Source organism: Pituophis catenifer, unplaced genomic scaffold (genome assembly GCF_029215685.1).
Source record: "Pituophis catenifer annectens isolate HBS135680 unplaced genomic scaffold, rPitCat1.0.hap2 SCAF_2, whole genome shotgun sequence".
In the NCBI taxonomy this organism is placed as follows: Eukaryota; Metazoa; Chordata; class Lepidosauria; order Squamata; family Colubridae; genus Pituophis; species Pituophis catenifer.
The window spans coordinates 147,793,502-147,813,010 of NW_027256882.1; the positions used below are offsets into that span (position 1 = coordinate 147,793,502).

General features: G+C 40.6%; 1 protein-coding gene across 1 annotated transcript in view; it reads left to right on the plus strand.

Moving 5' to 3' along the window:
- The window catches only part of TEX2 (testis expressed 2), a 112,423-nt gene that overhangs the window by 44,074 nt on the left and 48,840 nt on the right, over window positions 1-19,509 (plus strand). Inside the window, exon 2 of the mRNA XM_070937740.1 lies at window positions 17,378-18,987. Coding sequence (XP_070793841.1) covers window positions 17,404-18,987 — 1,584 coding nt within the window. The 5' untranslated portion in view covers window positions 17,378-17,403. The remainder of the gene's footprint in view (window positions 1-17,377; window positions 18,988-19,509) is intronic.

Sequence of the window (19,509 nt, forward strand, 5' to 3'; positions counted from 1 at the left end):
AATGTAATCTGAAGAGTAATTTACTGCAAACTTCATGTAGAAGTAATTTCTAGTTTTGGATGGTTGCATAAGGGAAGTTCAAAATGGTTCTGATAAAAATATTTTTATTTATAAAAAATAAATAAACCGAGCAAAATTTTTCTCTGTGGAACATTTATATCTTTGAAGTGTATACTTTATACTGGATGATAAAGGAACAGAATAATCTGATATTTTTCAGAGAAACCATGAGACTATTTCTAGTCTTCATGTCCTGCCTTAGACACAAAGCCAGCTGAGTGACCTTGGGCCAATTATTCTCTCTCAGCCCTAGAAAACAGACAAGGGCAAATCACTTCTGAAAAACATTGCCAAGAAAACTGCAGGGGCTAATCTGGGGAGTGACCAGGAATTAAAAATTGAACTTGAAGGAGAACACACAGAACAAATTACGTTTTGTGTTGTCTCACAGACTGAAGGAAAAACACATTAAAACAGCTAAGTGAATAATCCCTAAATGTTTCTGGCCTGATGCCTTAACCAAACTAGCTTTCTAAATTGTTCTGTACCGCAGGGGAAGCAAAACTCAACCATTTATGCACCACCACTATGGTGAAACAGGGAAAGGTCTGTGGTGCTGCAGTGGTCAGAATGCAGTATTGCAGGCTAACTCTGCTGACTGCCAGCAGTTCGATCCTCACCGGCTCAAGGTTGACTCAGCCTTCCATTCTTCCGAGGTTGGTAAAATGAGGACCCAGGTTATTGGGGGGCAATATGCTGACTCTATTAAACCTCTCAAGACAGTGCTGCAAAACACTATGAAGCGGTATATAAGTCTTAGTGCTATTGCTAAGTCTAAATGATATTGCTATTGCTATCACTGTGGCTGCCATTAAAGTGCCAGAAACACTGCACACAGAAGAGAAGATGGGAACAATCAAAAGTACCCCTTTAGCATAGTAATATAAGCATGAACTTATAGGCTAGAATGAGACAAAGGCAGCACAGGTTTTGAGCCACAGTTAATGGGATCTGTGACTGAGAAAATAGAAGTGCAAGAGTGACATAAAGCAAGTATCCCTAACAGGGTGCCCTTCAGATGTGTTGCAATCATAAAAATCAAGAATTTTCCAGTTAGGTTAGGAAAAAAGCTACGGTATCCTGAGGCAAAATGCAGTTCTGTTGGTAAATCAGGTGAATTCAGAATGGTTTCTTTTTCTGCACAATACACTGATTTTTGGTGCCCAGGCATTCTTCCAGGCACTTGTTGCAAGATTTTCATCCTCCCCCTCTTATTATACGAGAATGTATTTGTTTTCACATTCAAGTGGGTGTATTGATGATGATGACAGCAAAGTGCAGACATTCAGCTCGTTGTACTTTTCCTCACAGTGGGTGAAATACAGGCAAATCTTGTGTTTTCCTAAAACATTTCTATTAAAGCTGGCCAGTTCATGTGACTTGTGTAAGCTGTAGCTCCAGCTGCTGTTGGCTTCATAGTCTAGTATGCTGTTCTTATGTTTGTTGTTAAGGGTTTAAAAGAAGTCAACATAAGGCCTTTCCCTGTTTACACCTAACATGTACAGATATGTCCTGGCAACATTTCTCTATTGTGTCTCTATAAAACGTTGCTTTTATCTTGTTCACAACCCTGACTGAGTTGGGTTTAAATTGTCCTTAGCTGTGTTGGTAATGAAGTGTTATCTTCCTCTCGTTCTAGCACCACCCACTCCCTTGGGTTGGCAGTGATTTAAAACAGAAGCAACAGAAGGCAGAAAGGGTGTTAGCAATAGGGACAAACATTTTCATTTCCCAAGATGGGCAGATGACATTTTGACTCAGCTGGAGGAAGCCCAATAGCTTTAAAACTTGCTTGAGTAAGAAACTGTCCCCCTTGATTATAACTCTTGCTACTCCCTCATAGGACTTAAGAGAAGGTTACTGGGGAACACAGAATTGAATAGAATGAAAGTAATTTGAAAAGGCCATCAACAGAAATTACTTGCAAAGAAACAAGGAGACATCTTAGTTTCTGAAGCTTGCAGTGCTAAATGCAGCTTGTACAAAAAAAATAAAAATAAACCAAAGAAATAAGAGAAACCAGAACAATGAAAGACACAGAGCCTTATCTTTGGTTCCTACTACCAATCTGAAGGGTGATCTCCACCTAGAGTAACAGAACATTGTGATGCCTGCTGCGAGAAGATTTGGTGCTGAAGCATTGTTTTCTCCTCTTCGCTATAACTCATAATGGTAAGAAAGAGTTAAAAATGGTGCAACCATTTACTGACTCCTCCAGAAGCAAATGAGTAAGGAAGGATAGTGATAGTTTATTTGCCTTAGCTTGAGATGTTCCATGTTTTGCTAGAAACAGCTGAGGAAATTTCTACACTCTCTTATTCTATAATGATAAGTAAACAGGTGAGGCACCTTCATACTATACTACAGAAGGACACCTGGGCATTTTACAGGTAGTCCTTGACTTACAACCATAATTGAGCCCAAAATCTATGTTGCTAAGTGAGACATTTGTTTTGCCCCATTTTATAACTTTTCTTGCCACATTTGTTAAGTGAATCGCTGCGATTGTTAAGTTGGTAACATAGTTGTTAAGTGAATCTGGCTTCCTCATTGCTTTACTTGTCCGAAGGTCGCAAAATGTGATCACATGACTCCAGGACACTGCAACCATCATAAATGTGAGTCAATTACCAAGCATCTTAATTTTGATCATCTGACTGTGGCGATGCTGCAATGGTTGTAACTGTGAAAAATGGTCATAAGTTACTTTTTTCAGTGCCGTAGTAACTTTGAAGGGTCACTAAATGAACTGTTGTAAATGTACTATCTGTATTTATAGGTATGTATGTATATATGTATATTATACTTATATGTGACCCATCTTGCTTGGAAACAACTTTAGGTGGCTTAGCAATAATTAAACAATCAATTAAAAACATTAAAATAATAAATATCAACATTGATTTAGTTTAAAATTGACAAAGATGAGATGAAAGGAGCAAGATTAACAGTAAGTAAAGAGAGGAAGTGGCAGAGAACAAAAAATGGGAACAGAACACAAATCCACTTGTGCTTCTTTGTCTGCAGAGTAGCTCGGGAATAGTGAAACAGACCATGATGAACATACATTGTCAAGGATATGTACAATTATATATTTCTTTTCAGTCCATTAATTGTTGTTTAGGAATAGTAAATGATTAACAAGGGAGGGAGAGCATATATTCTCATGATGGCGAACCTATGGCACGCGTGCCAGAGGTGGCATGCAGAGCCCTCTCTGTGGGCAGGCGCACCGTTGCCAGATGCTCTTCTGGTTTCTGGCATTCCAGTGCATGTGCGCGTTCCGGTTTGGGCAGTCTGTGCCGAAAAGGTTTGCCATCACTGTTATATACCATTAGAATCTGAATGTTAATGAACGTTTAGGATAGATATAATCAGTGGTGGGATTCAGCCAGTTCGCACCACTTCGGGAAAACCGGTTGTTAACTTTCTGAGCAGTTTGGTGAACTGGTTGTTGGAAGAAATCATTAGGTCAGAGAACCGGTTGTTAAATTATTTGAATCCCACCACTGCATATAATATAAAAGTAGTCAATATTATTAGAGAAATAAAACATCTAAAGATGTTTTCAAGAACTGAATGAATATTTGTGTTATTTATAGACAAAAGGTAGATCCTGAGATATCAAATATCATGATTATTTAGTAGTATTAACAACAAATTGCTTGCCTTAGCTCCCAAATAAGTGGGAGTGGATAAATGGGCACCTTGATATTGAATTCAACAATAAACAGGTAGTCTTCCACGTATGATCAAAATTTCCATTGCTAGGCAAGACAGTTAAGTTAGTTTTGACCCATTTTACGACTTTCCTTGCCACAGTTGTTAAGTGAATCATTGCATTTGTTAAGTTAGTAACATGGTTGTTAAGTGAATCTGGCTTCCCCCATTGACTTTGCTTGTCAAAAGGTCACAAAAGGTGATCACATGACCCCAGGACACTGCAACCGTCATAAATACATGCCAGTTGCCTAAGTGTCTGAATTTTGATCCTGTGACCACAGGGATGCTGTTTTAAGAGTGAAAATGGTCATAAGTCATTTGTTTCAGGACTATTATAACTTTGAACAGTCACTAAACAAGTAGTTGTAAGTTGAGGATCATCTTTACATAACATTATTGTCCTGTGCTTTTGAAGGTTTCTACCAAACTCTGTGTGTGTCTAAAATACGCAGGTGATACAATACTTGGATTCCCAAAGATGTAATCCAAGAATTACTGATAGAAAACTTGAAAGAGTTCTTTATTTGCATGAATTTTATGGTTGACAAAAAGTTAAATTAGGAAACTGCTGGTGGCTTTGAAAGAAGCTCAGAGATGACTAATAATCAATAATTTTCTCTACTGTGCAGTATAACTAAAAAACATTAGATAAGGGAGATTTCTTTGTAGCATTACTTTTCTTTTTTCACAGAGAAGACGTTATGACATCTATCTGCGTGATGCAGGGCTGCATTATGACATTTGTGGGCCGTAGGCACTTTTGCTCCCATAGGTCCCTCCCACCATAATTATACCAGTATTAAAATTATATGTTACATCATTTTCAATAATGTCTTTGTATTTTTACAGAGAAGGAATAATAAATTATGTATTTTTTTGTAATAATAGTTATTGCCTGATGTCTATAATGTACAGTATCATCCAAATTACAACATTTTAATATTCATTCTCTTGCCTCTAAATTACTAATAAAACCACCAGTTTGATGTTCATGATATGTGCATTTATCTTTTTATGAAAAAGCATGAAAGTAAATTCTACTTTTTTATTATTTCTGATTTAAAAGCATTAAAAACATTGTTGTCCGTTTTTGTTATGCCTAGTGGATATGTTGGCCCTGATCTGATGCAATCAGTGTTATTTTGCCGCTCTTATCGCGTCATCAGATAACCGCCCAGCCGCCCTGTTTAGGGTGACCCGCTCCCTCCTCCATCTGGGAGCGCGGGAGGACCCCTTGCAGGGCCGAGCTGAGGATTTTGTACAGTATCTGGATGATAAAATAACTCAGATTCGGGAAGACTTGGCCGCCGACTGGGTTAGTTCAGACGAGATGACTGAGGCAGGCCTTGAGAGTGTTATCTGGGAGGAGTTCGATCCTGTGGCTCCCGAGGACGTGGACAGGATCTTGGGACGGCTGAACGCAACCACATGTTTATTGGACCCGTGTCCCTCCTGGTTGGTGCTGGCTTCCCGGGAGGTTACACGAGGCTGGCTCCAGGGGATTATTAACGCTTCTTTGAGCGAGGGTGTTCTGCCGGCCGCCTTGAAAGAGGCGGTGGTGAGGCCTCTCCTCAAGAAGCCATCCCTGGATCCGGCTATTTTGGCTAACTATCGTCCAGTCTCCAACCTTCGCTTTATTGCGAAGGTTGTTGAGAGTGTGGTGGCGCGACAGCTTCCCCAGTACCTGGATGAAGCTGTCTATCTGGATCCGCTCCAGTCCGGTTTCAGACCTGGGTACAGCACGGAAACGGCATTGGTCGCGTTGGTGGATGATCTCTGGAGGGCCCGGGATAGGGGTTATTTCTCTATCCTGGTCCTATTAGACCTCTCAGCGGCTTTTGATACCATCGACCATGGTATCATGTTGCGCCGGCTGGAGGGACTGGGAGTGGGGGGCACCGTTCTGCGGTGGTTCTCCTCCTATCTCTCCGACCGGTCGCAATCTGTGTTGACGGGGGCAGCGGTCAACCCCAAGGCGCCTTGTTTGTGGGGTGCCGCAAGGGTCGGTCCTCTCGCCCCTCCTGTTCAACATTTATGTGAAGCCGCTGGGTGAGATCATCCGTGGTTTTGGGGTGGAGTTCCATCAGTACGCTGATGATACTCAGCTGTACATCTCCACCCCAGACCATCCCAATGATGCCTTGGAAGTGATGTCCCAGTGCCTGGAGGCCGTGCGGGTCTGGATGGGGAGAAACAGGCTTCGACTCAACCCTTCCAAGACCGAGTGGCTGTGGCTGCTGGCGTCCCGGTATAGCCAGCTGACGCCATCGCTGGTTATTGGGGGCGAATCATTAGCCCCCACGGAGAGGGCCCGCAACTTGGGTGTCCTCCTGGATGCGCGGCTGTCTTTAGAAGGGCATATGACAGCCGTGGCCAGGGGGGCTTTTTGTCAGGTTCGCCTGATACGCCAGTTGCGCCCCTTTCTGGACCGGGACTCCCTACGCACGGTCACTCAAGCACTCGTCACTTCTCGTCTGGACTATTGTAATGCTCTCTACATGGGGCTCCCCTTGGGGTGCACCCGGAGGCTCCAACTGGTGCAGAATGCGGCTGCGCGGGGGATTATGGGAGCGACGGGGCGCTCCCATGTGACTCCTCTCCTGCGCGAGCTGCATTGGCTTCCGGTGGACTTCCGGGTGCGCTTCAAGGTGTTGGTGATCACCTTTAAAGCGCTCCATGGCTTAGGGCCAGGGTACTTACGGGATCGCCTTCTGCCACCAATAGCCTCCCACCGGCCAGTTCGCTCCCACAGAGAGGGCCTCCTCAGGGTGCCGTTGGCCAGACAATGCTGGCTGACGACCCCCAGGAGGAGAGCCTTCTCTGTGGTGGCACCTACCCTATGGAACAATCTACCCCCAGAGATACGAGTGATCTCCGACCTCCGGATTTTTCGTCGGGCCCTAAAAACTTATTTTTTTCAGCTAGCCGGTCTGTCCTGATTTTATGGTTAGTTTTAAAAATTTTAATATTTATTTTAATTGACAAGTTTTAAATTATGGGCCAAATTTATAAATTATTTTAACTTTATTTTTCACTGTGATGTTTGTATAGATGTTTTTTATCTGGCTGTTCACCGCCCTGAGTCCGAAAGGAGAAGGGCGGTATAGAAATTCGAATAAATAAATAAATAAATAAATAAATAAATAAATAAATAAATAAATAAATAAATAAATAAATAAATAAATAAATAAATAAATAAATAAATAAATAATAAATAAATAAATAAATAAATAAATAAATAAATAAATAAATAATAAATAATAAATAAATAAATAAATAAGTGTGTATAACCTATATACACAAATCCATACAGTGAAAGGCTTTGCATGTATGTATGTGTATGTGAAGTAATATTCCAAATACTAGTATCAGTATTGTTTCGGAAACCTCCCAAATTAAATAGAGGTTTCTAATTGTCCATCCTTGGTGTGAAGAGTGAAAGAATGACATTAACTCAGTTAATTAATACCAAGAAATGCAGTGTGGATACTAATAAAACCATGATGGGGAGTTAAGCTGGTTCATGTCTCTTATGTACAAGAACCACCAGCCTTTCTACTGTGCTTTGTGATCTGCTGAATTATGTTGTGATCAATAACTTGTGTCTACATTAGCTTAGACTCAGCTCTCTCACTTCCAATCCTCTTACCTTTACTTTTATGTCTTTAGATGGTAAGACTGAGGATAGAAGCTGACTTATTCATGCAGCTGCTTAAAGAATTGGTAAATATACCTTAAGTGAGTGAATAAATAAAGAACAGGCCAAAAGCTCATTAATTAGGCCATTGAAATATTAAACTGGTTTTTCAACAAGGACAGGAAATAGGAGATGATGATTAAGGTGGTTCTTGAATATTTGTTTCCTCCCCTTCTGAGAACATTTTTTAAAAAAATTACAAGAAAGCAGTCTTTAGTAACACGCAGCTCATGATAGTTTTTATTAAAACTCTACTCTATTCTGATAGGACCACAGTCACATCCTATTTGGTAAACATGCATCGATCATAACAGATATTCTATCTTAAACTTATTTAAGTTACCTCTTGATAAGAAGTTTTTAATATTTCCTTATTTGCATCTAACGATGTTACAAATATGTCCTGACAACCTCTTTTTTTCCCTATCATGTCCTTTATAACTTTGCTTTTATCTTATGGATGAGGCAGCCTTAAATCGCCCTTAGCAGTATCAGCATTAAAATATGTTTTCCTCCATATTTCAGTTCACCCAAGAGCAGTCAGGAGAGATGTGAAATCTGTTCGGCTTTGTCACTCATTTGCTTGCAGGGGATTCTTGAGGAACAAGTGGCAACTCCTTCTTCCTTCAGAAGCTTAACCTAATAGGAGGACAGACCTCGTCCCTTTCCCCAGAAGGAAAATAATAGAAATTCAAGTCTTCCTTATGTACATCTTAGACAAAGAATTAGAAGGAAGTTGAAAGAAACAAAACAAGAAATGAGAATAAACAATTAGTGCTGAAGAAGTTGATGTCAGTTGGCTCACCTGCTTGGTCAAAATTCTACAAACTATCACCCGCAACATAAAGTCCCCAACTCAGCTCACAGTCCATAGGACTGTGATGGTGAACCTGCAGGTGGCATGTGGAGCCATATCTGTGGGCACGTGAGCATTGCCCTAGCTTAGCTTCAGCGTGCATGCGTGCTGGCCAACTGATTTTCGGGCCTTCTAGGCCCACCAGAAGTCAAGAAATGGGCTGTTTCCGGCCTCCGGAGGATCTCCGGGGTGGGGGGGAGGCCATTTTCATCCTCCTCAGGCTCCTAGAAAGCCTCTGGAGCCTGGGGAGGGTGAAAAACAGGCGTACTGTGCCATCACATGACAAAAGCGTGGGGAGTGTAGGGGAGGGGTCGCGCACGCATGCGCGGGAGGGCGGGGAGCATTGAATTATGAGTGTGGGCGCACGCGTGAGCCCCCTGTGCTCCTCCTGGCATGCGACAGCAAAAAGGTTAGCCACCACTGCCATAGGAGAACCCAAATTATATACCTCATCATACTCTCATTAGCTACCAGCTTGCCGTATAATTCTTCAGTTGTCAACCCAAGTTTCTGGGTTGGAGCTTTGTTTCTTACCAGGTATCCAAACAGCCCAAGAGGAGCTCCACTGGAAAAGATAAAAGGAAAACAGAACTGATCCCATCTTCCTTTGAAGGCCTACTCGAGATAGAAAGCTTCCTACTTCTGATTGGTTTCTTAAAGTCCCATTTTTGTAGACTTCAGATGTGTCTCTTCCCCATTTACCTGGATAGGCCAACCTGATTTTTTAAAAATAACTTTCACTGTATGAACATCTTGGGATGAGATTCCTCCAATTCACCACAAATATCCAACCATAGATCTGGTTCTCATGTCACACTCCGATTTGCTTAACAAAGGTGTATTGAACAGAGACATTAAATGGGTATGTGCTGCTTAATGTTGACCACTTTTATGAGTACTATATTATTTCATTTTGGATAAACTTCTTGTTTGTTCTAGACATTTTAAAGATAAAATTTGAAATAGGTCCAATAATTTATTTCAAAAAATAAATCCTACTACGGAACCCAAAGCTAAAAAACCATTGGTTCATCCATTTGTAATAGCAACACTACCACCTCCAACAGCCCACTGATATCCCAAAAAGGATTAGATGAGGTTTTTGGCCATCAAAAATGGTTCGCTCTTGATTCAGTGAACTATCATTTGATGGTTTATCTTTGCCCTCACCCAGCACAATGATGTTCCTTTAACAGGAAATAAGAATGTTGGTACTATAAAGTTCTTTAAAGGTTGAGTATGACTGTTTATTTTTTTTCCATGATAGCTAGAAGAAAGAATTCAGGCTTTTCAGGAAAGAATGAAGAATCGGTTGATAAATAAGCATAGGTTTTATGTAGATTGTAAAAAAGTAGTTGAATAACTTCAGAGGATAGCTAGCAGAAAGATAAAGAAGACATCCAAATCCTAATAAAACCCCGCATCTATAATTATTAAGAATTATGAAGAAAAGGGTGCAATTTTAAATGAGGAATTGAACTTGTGGCAGACATCATATAAACCATATGTAACGTACTTGAGATACTTTTTGGAAGCATTTGATGACAGGAATAACTAGAAAAGGTATGTTTAAATTAGTATGAAAAATGATTAGTATTTTACTCAGTGCAGCTTGATACCAGTTTATGCATGGGGTGAGGCTCCTTCCCCTGATCTTGGAATTTGAATGTTATCATTGGGGAAGACACTGTATGGGAAGGAAGAAAGTTGGATGTAGTAAGTCATAATATGAATAAAAATCTAGCATCTTGCTATATGACATTAAGCCATATTTTAATCATGTTTTAATAAGTATTGACTGGATTCACATGGCACACAAAGTCATAAACCATAGATTACAGATCCATAGTTGCTGGGGTCAGAAAACAGAAACTACATTGTGACTTATGATGTATGAATGTAGCCATTGTGAAACGTTGCTTTAGTAGAAGTAAGAATGGAGATATGTCACTTGGCATCTAGTGAGAAAGGAAACAAAATACTGTAAGATGTTTAGAGTACTTTTATTTATTTTAATAGTTTAGTAGTTTATTATGTATTTATAAAATTTATTGGCTGCCCATCTTACCACAGGGTAATTCTTGGTGGTTTACAATCACAAACACACACACACACACACACACACACACACACACACACACATATGATGAGGAATACACTTAAAATGAGATTTACACATTCTGCTAAACTTTAATTGTGTTTTAGGTCTTGTGTAATATCTGAGTCAAGGCGTTATGAATATATCATGGCTTAAGATAATAAATCATATTTTTAATCTAACATGTATTGTTTCCTGCGCTTTTTCTTCTTTCTCTAACTTTTCTTTATATGTTTCCCTATTTCTGATATGCATCTGAAAATATTTAATTAAACGTTTTTTACATAGGTAAAAGAAACAGGGAAACATACAAAGAAAAGTTAGAGAAAGAAAAAAAAAAGCACAGGAAACAATACAAGTATAAAAAGCAAAAGATATTTAAAGCCATTTTAAAACCAGGTGACTACAATGATTTAGGATCAAAAGTATGGGCATAATTGAGGTTGTAAATCAAGGATTACTTGTAGATATTGTTCCACAAGGGAGATAAAATCTAAAATCCATGCTATGAAGCGCTGCTCAGATCCCCCTCATCTCTTCTTCTTCCTTTTCTTTTGACTTCATTCCTTTTCCTTTCTAATAATAATAATAATAATAACAACTTTATTGTCATTGTACGTGTATACACAGTATACGCATACAACGAAATTCACTTAACACCCAAAGACCAGGTCCAACATACATAACAATCCCCAAACACCCCCCCACTCCCCACAAATTCCCCACCCCTAAACCACCCAAACATCCACACAACAGACCAAGTAATGCTGTCCAACAGCTCACTGATGGTGGCCCTTTAGTTCATTGTTGAGTGCAATTATAGCTCTGGGATAAAAACTATTCAGAAAACATGTGGTCCGAGTTTTAATTGTTCTGTATCTTCTCTCTCCATGCCTGGCAGAGATCATGCTCCATTCCTTGGCCCAGCAAAGAGGTCTTGCTCATAGTCACTTCTTATCTATCAGAAACCCTCACAGTGGGGCAGCAATACTTTGCCTTTCTTCTCAGCATCCTCCTCCTCATTTTACCTTCCCTTGAGCAGTCCTAGTCTCCCAGGCCATCATCCCTGACCAAATTTGTCTCCCCACTTTCCTTGTCCATAATCCTGAAGCAGTGCCTGTCCTAGGGCAGGGGTGTCAAACTCAATTTCATTGAGGGCCGCATCAGAGTTGTGTTTGACCTCGGGGGGGGGGGGGGGCAGGCATGGCCATGGTGGGTGTGAACAGCTTGACATCACTCTGTCAGAGGCGCCTGTGATGACCTGAGCACTCTACCAGCAAAAACAGGCTCCAGACCTCCGTTTTTGGCTGTGATGGCCTCCTGCAACCCTCTGCCAGCAAAAACAGAGCTCAGGAGGGCTGCATGCGGCCCTCGCGAGCTCTGTTTTCGCTGGCAGAGGCACCACGGGCCGGTCCTTTGCTGTTTCCAGGGCAGCCCCATGAGCCAGATCTAAGCAGCCCGTGGGCCTTGAGTTTGAGACCCCTGTTCTAGAGTGAAGACAACTATGTGTCCATAGAGTGGCATCACTTGGTTGACCAAGCCCTACTCTTTTCAGGAAACCTGCTTGGATAGTTGTGAGGCTGTCACCCTCAGGCCCTATCCCTTCCTGGAGCACTTCCTATGGCCTAGCTTTTGCTCAGCAACTTGCCTATGCAGGCCAGCATCTTCAATGCCTACAAAATACTTTTATAAGCACAGAGGATCAATTGTAGTCTTATTACAGGCACTGCGGCATGGATGTTGCTTATCCTTATTTAGTGGACTCTTGTGAAAGTTTTGCACAGTCAATGATAGTTCTATTTAGAACTATATAAGAACTCCCAAACCAGCTTTCTTCAACTTAGTGCCCTCTGGATACATTGGAGCCTCCTCCCAGAATTCCTAGGCTGCCTAACTATCACTGGCTGGGAATTCTGGGAGTTGTGATATGACATTTTTTGGTAGGGGAAGAGTTCTGTAGTAACCATGCACAGTGATATACTATACCCATTAATGAATGATCTGACTATTCCTAGAACGTACAATCGAGCAAATCTAGACATCCTACAATAGTACTTGTTTTCCCTCACTTAGAAAACAGCGTTGTAAACTTATTATTCATTTCTGTCCATTTCAAAGAATAGCCAAGGTAAAGGTCTCCCTGATTTGTTCTCTTTTTTCTTTTGAATGAGAAAAAGCCGGTATTTAATATTTATGTTCCGATCTTCAGTGGAGCTGCAGTTTGACACTGCCTGGCCCAAGTTGGCAAGGTGCAAAATGTACTATGAAGTTTTCTGCTTGGACTGCAAACTGCACATTGTGTGGCTATTGTGTTCCGCTTAATGTGGAAATCCTGCTTTGCCGGCAGCCTGTCTCCTTGTGCTGTTGTGACACTCTGTGTGTGCAAGAGTGTAAGCTGTTCTCAGCTACATCCATGGAAAAATGATTGGAGGACATATTGAAGATATTTGTGTGCTAGGGCTGAGGGGATGGTACCACAACATTTTTTTCTCCAATAAGTGCTCCAGGGAAAAACATATAGGATCCTCTGCTTGAGCAGAGGGGGTTAGACTAGAAAACCTCCAAGGTCCCTTCCAAGTCTGCTATTCTGTTATATAACTACACTTCCGCTTGTAGTTACATATGCTTTTGAAATGATGTACAGCCGTGGTTCTCAACCTGTGGTCCATGGAGCCCATCGGGGGGGAGGGGGGGCACGATGTCATCACAGGGGGCCTGTGAAGGCTTGAAGAAATGCTATGGTTTAAATCTTGAGTCGTGGTGGTCCGTGGCCATGTCTGTGGCCACAAAAAAGGTATTTAAGGGGAAGTGCTTGCTGAAGAAAAGGTTAAGAACCACAGATGCAGAGAAATTATTCATAAACATGATCAACTGCATTTTCAGTTCACTCTGGTTGAAGCAGTGGAATTTTTTTTCCTGTTGCTTCTCAACTGGAACATAAACAAAAGAGCAAGGCTGCTGTTTGCTGATGGCTAAGCCAGAGGTGTATTGACATCTGTATGTGCAATCAAAAGCATCTGATTTGAATGAGATCTCATTTAAAATGAAATCAATATGTTTATATAAGTAGTTGAAACACTGTGTATGTTGGTAAAGTGCGGGTACAGCTAGTCCTTGTCTTACGACCACAGTTGAGCCCAAAAATTATGTTGCTAAGTGAAACAGTTGCTGAATGAGTTTTTTTCCACTTTACAACCTTTCTTGCCAGAGTTGTTAAATGAATCATTGCAGTTGTTAAGTTAATAACATAATTATTAAGTGAACCTGGTCAGTTTGATGGTCATGTGACAAACAATTCTTTAGGATTTAGCAGAGGTACTGGTCTACCAGGCTTTTAACTGCTTGCAGAGCTGTACCGGTCTACCCATTTGTTCTTGGAGCGTTCTGGTCTACCCAATTGCTTTTGGTGGCACCGCTCTACCCTTTTGCTTTTGGAGGCACCGGTCTACCTATTTGTTTTTGGAGGCACCAGTCTACCTATTTGTTTTTGGAGCGCACCAGTCTACCCATTTGTTTTTCGAGTGCACTGGTCTACCACCACACTGCCTTTTAACACTGATCAGCTGTAGGGCGGCCCTTTGAAGCCTAGTGGCAAGAGTTTAAACAATTTTTTTCCTTCTAGCCGATCAGCTGGGACTCGGCTGATCTCTTTGCTATCTCAGTGAATAGATTGGGGGCGGGACCAAATAAAAGGTAAGAATAACACGTGAGGGGGGGGAAGGCCAGCTCCCGAACAAAGAGAACCGGTTCGGTGACGTCATATTGTCACCGTTAGCGGCTTGGCCGAACTGGGCCGAACCGGGAGGAACCCACCCTGAACTGAGTCCATTCATCTTGCTGCTGCTTTGCCTCTTCTCTTTCCTTCCACCTTTCCTAGCGTTAGAGTTTTCTGTAGATACTTGAGTCTTCACATAATGTTTAGGATAATTCGATCCTGGTCATTCATGCTTCTAATGAGAATTTCAGACTGAGTTGTTTTATGATATACTCCTTTGTTTCCTTGGCTATCTATGGTAATCTCAAGAGTCTTTTCCAACCAAAAGCATCAAAACTCTTTGTATCTTGCTTCTTCAGGCTCCAAATTTTATTTCCATTGAAGGTCATGATGAAAGTAATTCATGCGCAATTCTGATCTTTGTAACATAAACATCACACCTCTGAATATCTTTTCCAAGGTCTTCCTTACTACCCTACCAAGAGTTTGCTTGCAGTACATTTCTTGATTTGCTGATAATCCTAAAAGGAAGAAGCTATCTGACATTTCAGTGTCAATTCTAAAGCCAGTGACTGTATCTGTTGCCATTATATTTAATCTTAATTCCATGTTTTCACTGTCTCCTTAATTACTAGAGCTTGCAGATTATTCACGTTCTCAGCTATCAGTCTAGTGTCATCAGCATAGCACAATAACGTTTCTTCCTCTAATTTTAAAATCACTCTTACCTTCTTCCAATCCAGCCTCCTTGAAAATATATTCAGCATATAGTTTGAATAAATTAATAAAGAATATGTATTTGTGTCATTTCTTTGCTATCTTTTGAGCCAGTCGTTTTCATTCTGAGTCATCTGGGCTATGGCTTCTTGTCCTGTTTGCATGAGATCCTGGCTTCTTTCACAAGTATCAAATATGCATGTCTACCTCAATAAGCTGCTACCCAATCATGTTGGGCTTTTTAAAATTACTTTTTTGTAGCTCTTATTTCCCCATTTAGTTGCTCCTGATTTTGCAATTTGAAAACTCTACCAGGCCCCCTTTCTCCTTTAAAAACATTGCAGAAAATCTTTATTATCACTCTCTGGTACTATTGATCTTTCATATCATAGGACACTATGGATTAAGCCAGGAGTACAGCATTCTGATTTTAGAACTGCTAGCAGTGGAGAGAGTACTACTTGTGGTATTAATGTCCCACTAGTGGCACAGAAAAATCAATGGACTATGACCATCGCTAAATCTAATTAAATTAATTTCAAAGTAGAAATTCCTTCACAGAATCTTAATGGGCTGCAATACCCTATCTCAGAAGTAACTTACTACTAATCGCTTATTGTCATACTGCTTAACAAAACCTATAAAAGTATCTTCAAATGGAAAATTACAAAATTAAATCAGGAATGCAAACAAAAGTAGGCATGCTGTATTTTCTCAGGTGTATTAGATTAGGCATGGTTTAGAGAAAGGATAAGGGAGAGAATTCTGTCATGTATATAGTTGCACAAGGGAGAGCTTGGAATCACCCATTGAAGTCTTATAGCAGAAAATCAGGAAAAATAAAGATAAATTGTTCACGCAATGCATTGTTAATTTAAAATTAAGCATTTCTTACTATAAATAGTAATGACAGCCATGTTGAATATCTTTTTTAAAAAATTGGATAAAGTAATAAAGGCTATTAATCACTACAGTCATTTAGGGGTACATATTAGTTGCATTCTTGGAGATCATATGGTCTTGCTTACCAGTTGTATGGTAGTCCTGATTTTAGGTTGTGGTCCAGCAATCACATCCTCCTGGGAAGTTGATAATACAGTTCTTTTTGAGCTAAAAGATGTTTTAGAACTGTGCTTTTTCTCATGGTAGCTTGCTATTTTCAACCTTTTGATCTATTAAAGAACTCTTCTTACATGAAAATTGAATTTTTGGAAGAACAAGTCTATTTGTTTGGCATACAGGCATTTTTGTATGGAAGAGATTTAGTTTTCAATGAGATTTTTGGTTCATTTTGCCAAAAGTATGAACATGGTTATATAATGCATAATCTTGGAATCCCGAATTCACATATGTTACTCAGTAATCTTACTACAACACGTGTATATATGCACAAATCTTTGTATATATCAGTGGTGGGTTTCACATTTTTTTACTACCGGTTCTGTGGGTGTGGCATGATGGGCGTGGCATGGTGGGCATGGCAGGGGAAGGATACTGTAAAATCTCCATTCCCACCCCATTCCAGGGGAAGGAAACTGTAAAATCTCCATTCCCTCCCAATCAGCTGGGACTTGAGAGGCAGAGAATACATGGGGGTGGGCCAGTCAGAATTTTTACTACCGGTTCTCCGAACTACTCAAAATTTCCGCTACCGGTTCTCCAGAACTGGTCAGAACCTGTTGAAACCCACCTCTGGTATATATGTATACGCATACAAACATTTCCCTAAAGCATTGTTCTTTAAAAGATTAATGTTCAGATAAAGAATAGAAAATATTTGATATTTGAACTCCTTGATTAATAAATTTAACTGCTTGACATTATAATCTCTGGAATGAATAGTACTATCACAGAACCGTAATTATCCTGACTGGCAACTTGGAGAGGCAAATAATCAACTTATTACAACTCTCATTTTAATAATTTATTATCTACGCAAATATTTTTTACTGCCGAAATAATAATGCAGAACTGCTCAAGTATGTATATCAGGGGTGGGTTCTACTTACCTTTATTACCAGTTCGCAACGGGATTGCAGGATAGACTGCTGAATCTTGTCCTGATGGGTTTATTCTCCTATGTTGTGCCATACGTTTTTGAAGTGGTTGTTTTGTTTTTCCAATGTATTTCTTCTTGCTAGGTTTACACTTGTAGTTACACAGGTAGTCCTTGACTTATAACCAACTTAGCTTAGTGACTGATCAAAGTTACAATGGCACTGAAAAAAGTGACTTATGACCATTTTCCTTACAATCCATTGCAGCATCCCCATGGTCATGTGATCAAAATCCAGATGTTTGGAACTGGCACGTATTTATGACGGTTACAATATTACGGGGTCGTATGATCTCATTTTGCAAATTTCTGATAAGCAAAGTCAATAGGGAAGCCCGATTCATTTAACAACTGGGCTCAATTGTGGTTGTAAGTCAAAGGCTATCTGTACAAGTATTATCTTGTGCAACATTAAAAAGTTTCAGTCTAATTTATGTTTGGCTTCCTTTTCATAGACCCTGGTGTATCTCTGGGACCTGCAATGACAAGTCTGAACATTAGCCATGCAGAGAAAACCAATGAAATGTCTTCAAAGCAGCCAGCGCCAAAAGTGCAGGTTCAGCGATCCATTTCCCGAGAAACCATCACCATTCATTTCTCGGCATTTGGGAAGGAGGAGGAGGAGGAGGAGGAAGAAGAAAAGTGTACGGAGTCTCCCCCTGAGACACCCGATGACCAAAGCATTGTAACTGCACTTGAAGCTAAGGAAGACCTATGCTTTGATCATGGTGAGCAGAACTCTTTTGTTCCCACTACCTCGCTTTTTGTGGCTGCATCTCCCACAGTTCTGCCAACTGTGAAACCCTTGGAGTCCCAAGGGTTTAGTGTGGTGCCATTGGCTGCATCACCCTCCTCAGATTTGGGCCAAGCCCCTAGCCCACTTGGTGTGGCATTGCCTTCAGAACTGAGAACCAGCCTTTCATCTTCTCCTTTGTCCTCCCCTTCCAAGTCACATGTCTCGTCTAGCACGCCAACCACTGTGACTAGCTCAAAGCCTTTCATGAGCTTAGTCAAATCCCTTTCCACAGACATTGAACCAAAAGAGCCGTCTCTACCCACGAGACATAGACAGTTAATGAAAACTCTGGTGAAGTCTCTGTCCACAGACACTTCTAAGCAGGAGCCGGAAACAGTGTCGTTCAAACCACCTGACTCTAAATTGAACTTGCACCTCTTCAAACAGTTCACCCAGCCTCAAAGCACAGGTAGTGATTCCAAAACAGCCCCCTCGTCTCCCTTAACATCTCCAGACACTCGCTCCTTTTTTAAAGTACCTGAAATGGAAGCCAAAATTGAGAACACAAAGAGGCGATTTTCAGAAGTGATTTATGAGCCTTTTCAGCTCTTCAGCAAAATAATGAGTGATGAGAGTAGCAGCCACAGGCCCAAAGCTTTATCGTCAAGTGCTTCAGAACTGTCCAGTCTCTCCAGCTTGAATGGCCATTTGGAAAGCAATAATAACTATAGTATAAAGGAAGAAGAATGTGATTCGGAAGGAGACTTCTATGGAAGTAATTCCAGTGTAAATAAGAGTACCAAAACCCAAGCCACTGAAGGACACGCAAAAGAAATTGAACCTAGAAGCTCCCCGTTTTTAAGCACAAAGGATTCTAGTTCTAAGACTTCTCTGGTACTTGAACGCTGTTGCCTGTCGGCCCTGGCAAGTAAGGAAGATGAAGAGTTCTGCGAATTGTATTCTGAGGACTTCTGCTTAATAGAAGATGATAGAGAAGACCAACAATTGGAGAATTTGGAGAAGATAGAGGTACAAGAAGAAATTTCTACACTAATTAGAAGTGAAGGTGGAATTGAACTACCAGCACCACAAGCTAGGCTTCCGATGAAGACGCTGTACTTTCTCACCATGTTGATCTATGTTTACCTTATACTTCCTCTCCCTAGTTACGTCAGTGGACTTTTCTTGGGAATTGCTATTGGATTTATTATTGCTACCTGCATAATTTGGCTTTTTACACCAAGTGCTACAAATAACAGGCGATATTCCGATTGGAACAGCCAGCTTAATGCAGAAGTTCTGGATATTGAGGAGCCTGAGAGATATAAGGTGAGTCACAGCTTTGCCTTGAAACCTCTGTAGTTGCGTACATTGTTCAGACACGAATATATTAACAAACAGTATTGGAATTCATTTAACTCTGTGTTGAATTAAGACATAGAGGGGATGCCAATTTCTTGCTTGAGCTGGTAGTTTGTGATGAATTTAATTAATAGGGTTTTCCCTCAGAGTAATTTGTACATTTATCATGCTATGGTTTGTTAGTTGGAAGATTAATGAGGTCAAATGATAGCTTTACAGTGATGTATATTGTAAGACAGACTTCAATGTGTTAATCAAATCTCAACTTTTATTATTTATTTATTTGACTCAATTTGTACTCCATCCAACTCCCAACAACTCTGGGCAGCTCACAAGAAAATATGAAAACCATTTAACAATAATAACAAGGCCAAAATTAAAGAAGCAGCAAAAATGACAAAACGAGCAGCAACAAACACATCCATTCCACAAAAGGGGATTCCCTTTTTCTAGCCAAAGGCCTAGGTAAAGAGTCAGGTCTTCGAGGCC